Source organism: Castanea sativa, chromosome 10, assembly GCF_040712315.1.
Source record: "Castanea sativa cultivar Marrone di Chiusa Pesio chromosome 10, ASM4071231v1".
NCBI lineage: Eukaryota > Viridiplantae > Streptophyta > Magnoliopsida > Fagales > Fagaceae > Castanea > Castanea sativa.
Genome location: NC_134022.1, coordinates 667,548 through 673,185, shown reverse-complemented (window position 1 = coordinate 673,185; position 5,638 = coordinate 667,548). Strand labels below are relative to the sequence as shown.

Below are 5,638 nucleotides of genomic sequence, written 5' to 3'. Positions count from 1 at the left end.
ATATGTTGTTTTAGATTTTAGATCTATAAAATTTTAAAATGAGAAAAGTGCTAGAAGTATATTGATGATATAGTGAGTGATTATTGATAAGTAAAAAAGTTATGCAAGTAATAAACCCAGATGCGAACCAATAAGAATTTGTACCTCAACAGTTTATAAAAATATTGTAAATAAGTTTGTATCTTTAACGTTACTCTAAAAAGATTCAATAATATTATTAATAGGGTAAAATGTAATTTTATAGAACAAAATTGCTAAAATTAATGTATATATATATATAAATTTTTTTTTTTAAATTAGGGGGGGCCACTGCCCCCCTTGGTCAATGAATGCCTCCGTCCCTGAACCTCGGCAAGCGCCTATATAATACCCTACAGTAGTAATAACTCATGATCGAATAATATGCGTGTTTTTCTGGACTTGTGAGACCAACAATAAGAGTGATTATATATATGGCAAAGAGCAAGGTTCTTGTTGTAGGTGGTACTGGGTACATAGGGAAGAGGATTGTGAAGGCAAGCCTAGCACAGGGCCATATAACCTATGTTCTTCAACGCCGAGAGATGGGTCTTGACATTGACAAGATACAAATGCTTTTATCATTCAAGAAGCAAGGTGCCAGACTCATTCAAGGCTCATTTTCCGATCACCAGAGCCTTGTTGATGCTGTGAAGCAAGTTGATGTTGTCATTTGCACCGTGTCTGGTGTTCATTTTCGGTCTCACAACATTTTGTTGCAGCTCAAGCTTGTTGATGCCATCAAAGAAGCAGGAAACATTAAGGTATCCTTTTTCGATTTTCGTTTTAACTCTCTTTTCTTTCTTTCTGTTAAATGAAAACAAAATTAACTGTAGTTCAACTGGTTTGTATTTATTGTATACGACCACAATCTATTCCACAGCTATTTTTACAAATATTATATATGACTAATTGTCAGTAGTGGTTAAAAATGAGTAAGCCGTCACAATTTACTATATAAAATAATTTGTCAAAAATTGTGTGATAAAAGGTTGTGGTCTAGAATAATTCAAAGTAAATTTTTTATTTTTCGTTTTTAATGGGCGGCTCCTCCATATATCATACGCACATATGATGGGCACATATGATGGGGTTTGGTGCATTCCATCAGCGCATCTGATGAAGAGAAAGTGTTCATAAAATAATTTCTTCAACTGATGGATCCACGATTCCTTTCTCATCGTTGAATAACCTTGTCTTTGCCATTATGGTTAAAGACTTTTTTAAAAAAAAAAATTTACTTTAAATTGAAGATGTTTTGCTGGCTGATACGATATAATCAAAATGTGTGACTGGTAAGCTTATTTATTAGACAAAAATTGATTAGAAAATAAGTTAGTTTATTTGGGGGGAAAAATAAACTTTATTTTATTTATTAATATTTTTAATTCAATAGTTAAAAGTGGGGTGATTTAAAACACTATAAATTGTCAATTAAGCTACAAGCTTTTTGCAAAAAATTAAACTAATTTGCTTGAAACTACTTCTATTTCACCTTTTGAAAAAATATGTTAATAACAAATAAACTTCACCAAACACAGAATTAAATTCAGTTTTTTTGGTGTTTTTTTTTTATAAAAAATATTTTTTTATAATTAGATAGTTACAATAGAAGATAGAAAATTTGAAACCTAAATGTTTTAGAAATATCAGGAAGTGCCAATTAATTGACTTACAAAATTCTTGACATAAGTTTTCATGCTTAAACTCAACGTTTTTTCATAATAATGGTTAATACTTATTATTACTCCAAAATACTTGTTAATGGTTCAGTCAAATTACTGCACAAAATTAGAAGTCAAAGTCAATTTGATGCAAGTTATCTATCAAAAAAAACTTTGATGCAAGTTGAAATCAGTTTTGTTTATTCCTTTTTCGCCAAAGGCAAACTTGAGGCATATATGATCATTAATTCACCATTTTTTTAATTACTCAATAGTTGACGGCGGGTAATTTGAACATGTCTTGAACATTTCTATTGAAAATATCAAGAAGTACTAACTAATTGAGCTGCAAAACTCTTGACCTAATCTATTCATCATTTGACATGAGAGTTGAGCCGATACCATTAATTCCACTTAGCTAAGACGTTTGTTATCAAATGGTTTTTTGACTTTTTCCTTCTTAAATTACAGGTATGTTTGGATACCGCTTATTACTGAAAACACTATAGCAAAATAATTTTTAAATGTGTGAATAGTACTGTGGGACACAGTTTTAAAGTTAAAAAAAAAAAAAAAAAAAAAAAAAAAGTAGTTTGCGGGTCCTATATATGAACAGTGCGTGGGACTTACAAAAAATGCTTGACGTAGACGTAAGTGAGTGTTTCAGCTAAATCCAAACACTCACTAAGACTCTTAAACTAATACACGCAATTAGGAGACCCTACGGAATAATTATTGCCAACTAAACGACATTACTTTTTTTATTTATGCAAAAAACTCAACCACAAACTCAAAAGGACAACACGATAAAAGTGTCAAAATGCTAGGATATCACTCAACAACTGATGGTGCAACTCAGTTGAGTAGTGTTAAAGAAATTAACTTATGGATGTGATGATATAATGACAATATAAGAAAGGAAAAGTATATAACCATGAAACATGCAATAAAGATGAGGGACATAGTACACTTTTATACAAAACCCACTCATATAATGAAATCCACATAATCAAAGATATGATTACTGAAATAAAACGAGGCAATGTTTGGTAAGGTTTGCAGCGGAGTTCTTGGTGTGTGTGTGTTTGTTTCTAAAAAAAACAGGGTAATTATCCCACATTACTTAAGAGAGTGTGTTGTGTGTAGTATAACTTGCCTCACCTTCCCTTAAAGTTACCGTGGCTTTTGAGTATGTTGTGGTGTGCCTTTGTGTTAGAATCTCTTTCCCTCTCCCTTGTGTGTGTGTGTGTGTGTTTGTTTCTCAAAAAAAAAAAAAAAAAAGAAAGAAAATCATTAGTATTGTTCTAAAATATATGAGATGGTTGAACAGTTATCTTAAGCTAAAATAAAATATAAAATTTTCTTTTTCCTTAAAAAAGTAAAATATAAATATAATTACTTATAATTTGTGATGGCATAGTGCTTGGTCACGAGTGCACTATATATGTTGTAGACATTGCTATGTGCTTGGCATGCTAGATTCAGTATCTGTTTGGGAACTGCTTATCTAACTTTTTGCTAAAACCTTTTTAATGAAAGTGCATTAAAAGTATACTTGTACCTTGAAAAAATTTGAAAAAATGAGAAAATGCGATAAAAATTGAGCTTTTAAAAAGCAGTACATAAAAACTAAAAACTGAACTTTTAAGCTGATGTCAAACAGACACATATGGTCCATTTGGATTGAGGGGGAGGAATGAGGAGTAGAGTAGAGTAGAGTAGAGTGGATTTAGCACAAAATTAGCTTATTTTCAGCCAACTCTACTCTACTCCCTTTCACTCTCCCTCATTCCCCCATCCATCCAAGCAAACCATTAGTTATCCTAATTAAGTCATTCTATGTGCTTGGCATGTTACTAGTTATTCTAAGTTATAGTCTGTGCTTGTTATAAGTAATATAATTAGCTATATATCTTTCCTTAAAATCTATCACAAATTTTGAGTGGGGTTTGTAATGTGTTGTTGCATTAAAGCCTTATTCTTAACTTTTTGTTTCTAAAAAAAAAAAACAAAAAAAAAAAAAAACAAAGCCTTATTCTATTTCCTTTGTGTGTGTGTGTGTGTGTGTGTGTTTGTTTCTCAAAATACGTATGAGTCCAGTTAGAACATACATTAATCATTCATTTAAGAAACTCTATGAGAAATTGAAAAAAAAAAAAAAAAAAAAAAGTCAAAAAAGTTAGTCATTTTTTTCATTTTTCCATAAAAAGATTCTTAAAATTGTTTATTAAAATAAAACCGATCTCTTTCTTTCATTTGATATGGCAAGTATACTCGCCGCTGCTTGATATATAGTAGTAACATTTTGCAACAAATTTTGTAGCGTTTCATACCATCTGAGTTTGGTACGGACCATTCACGAATGGGACATGCTCTTGAACCTGGAAGAGTGTCATTTGATGAGAAAATGAGAGTGAGAAGAGCAATAGAGGATGCTAAAATCCCCTTCACTTATGTAACTGCTAATTGCTTTGCTGGTTACTTTGCTGCCAACCTTTCTCAAATGGAAACACTCTTGCCTCCAAGGGATAAAGTCACCATCTATGGCGATGGCAACATCAAAGGTGCTCTCTCTCTCTCTCGATAGAAAAGAAATTAAGGCCAAAATGCAATAATTTACATAATTACACTGTTAATGATATTTTGGACTAAAACAAAATGTGGTGTATTTTTGCTGCAGTGGTTTACATGGATGAAGACGACATCGCATTATACACAATTAAAACAATAGATGATCCTCGAACATTAAACAAAACACTGAACATTCGGCCTCCTGAAAACATTCTTTCCCAAAGGGAATTAGTTGAGAAGTGGGAGAAACTTCTTGGGAAGGAACTGCAAAAGATTAGTCTTTCACAAGAAGACTTTCTCGCCTCCATGAAAGGTAATAAAAACCAAGAATTTTCTCTGAACCCCTTCCTTATATGCCTTTTAGTTTACTTGTCCAACACTAAATATTTATTTTCCTATACATATGCAGGACTGGACTTTGCTAGCCAGGTAGGAGTTGGGCATTTCTATCACTTTTTCTATGAAGGTTGTTTGACAAACTTTAAAATAGGGGAAGAGGGTGAAGAAGCTTCAGAGCTCTATCCAGATGTGAAATATACACGCATGGATGAATACCTAAAGATCTATCTATAAGTACACACCATGTCCATGTGATGTCTCGCTCGCTAGCTAGCTTCCAGTTGTTTCGGTGTGTGAAACAAGGTCCTTCCGATCCATCGGTTACCCAATATTAATTAGACTTTTGTCTAAAGATGGCGTTTTGAACTTAGTCAACCCCTCCATCCATCAAAGCTTTATTTGCTATGCAGCTTCTCCAGTTACAAGATTGCTTCTTTCTTTTTTTGTGGCTAGCCTTTTTTCGGCTCAGCCGCCTTCTGTTTGTTGTGGCGGTTGTATTTCTCGTTTCTTTTTTGTGGTTTTCTTATTCGATATGCGTTTGTTCCCTTTCCCTCTAAGGTTGTTATAACATAAATAAATTTTTACTAATTGAACAAAACAATTACATCCACAAAACTACTGTCTAATAATATATATAAGTAGAACACAAAAACCAATTTGTGAAATATTTTATTATTTAATAACTAAATTTCATGTTGATTTATATACAATCATCATAAGTAAATATAAATATTCAATCCGAACCTGTAAATTTTTTACCTGAAGTAAAAACCAATTGACCCATACTTGACCATATTTTTTGGTCGAGTTGGGTCAACTCATTTGATTCATGACTTGACCCATTTATTAGACTTTATGATTATTATTATTATTATTATTATTATTATTATTATTATTATTATTATTTATTTTTTAAATCAAACCAAATAATCTTGCAAAAATCATTCTAAATACTAAACCATGTAAAAATAATATGATGTTAACCATCCAAAGTTAATGACTACATTGAATCAAATAGCAACTAGCTTAAAGTTTTCTAGTTTGAC

General features: G+C 31.7%; 1 protein-coding gene across 1 annotated transcript; it reads left to right on the top strand.

The window, feature by feature from the left end:
- Positions 1-395: 395 nt before the first annotated feature.
- LOC142611613 (isoflavone reductase homolog) lies at positions 396-5,127 on the top strand. The gene is made up of 4 exons (XM_075783701.1): positions 396-782; positions 4,006-4,246; positions 4,363-4,566; positions 4,663-5,127. Exons 1-4 carry the CDS (start codon positions 453-455, stop codon positions 4,824-4,826), a joined length of 939 nt encoding a protein of 312 aa, XP_075639816.1. The 5' UTR covers positions 396-452; the 3' UTR covers positions 4,827-5,127.
- Positions 5,128-5,638: the final 511 nt, after the last annotated feature.

Coding starts and splice junctions, on each gene's coding strand:
- LOC142611613 (XM_075783701.1), top strand. CDS start 453: ATGGCAAAGAGCAAGGTTCTTGTTGTAGGTGGTACTGGGTACATAGGG. Junction 783..4,005: donor AAGAAGCAGGAAACATTAAG/GTATCCTTTTTC, acceptor CAAATTTTGTAG/CGTTTCATACCATCTGAGTT. Junction 4,247..4,362: donor TGGCGATGGCAACATCAAAG/GTGCTCTCTCTC, acceptor TTTTTGCTGCAG/TGGTTTACATGGATGAAGAC.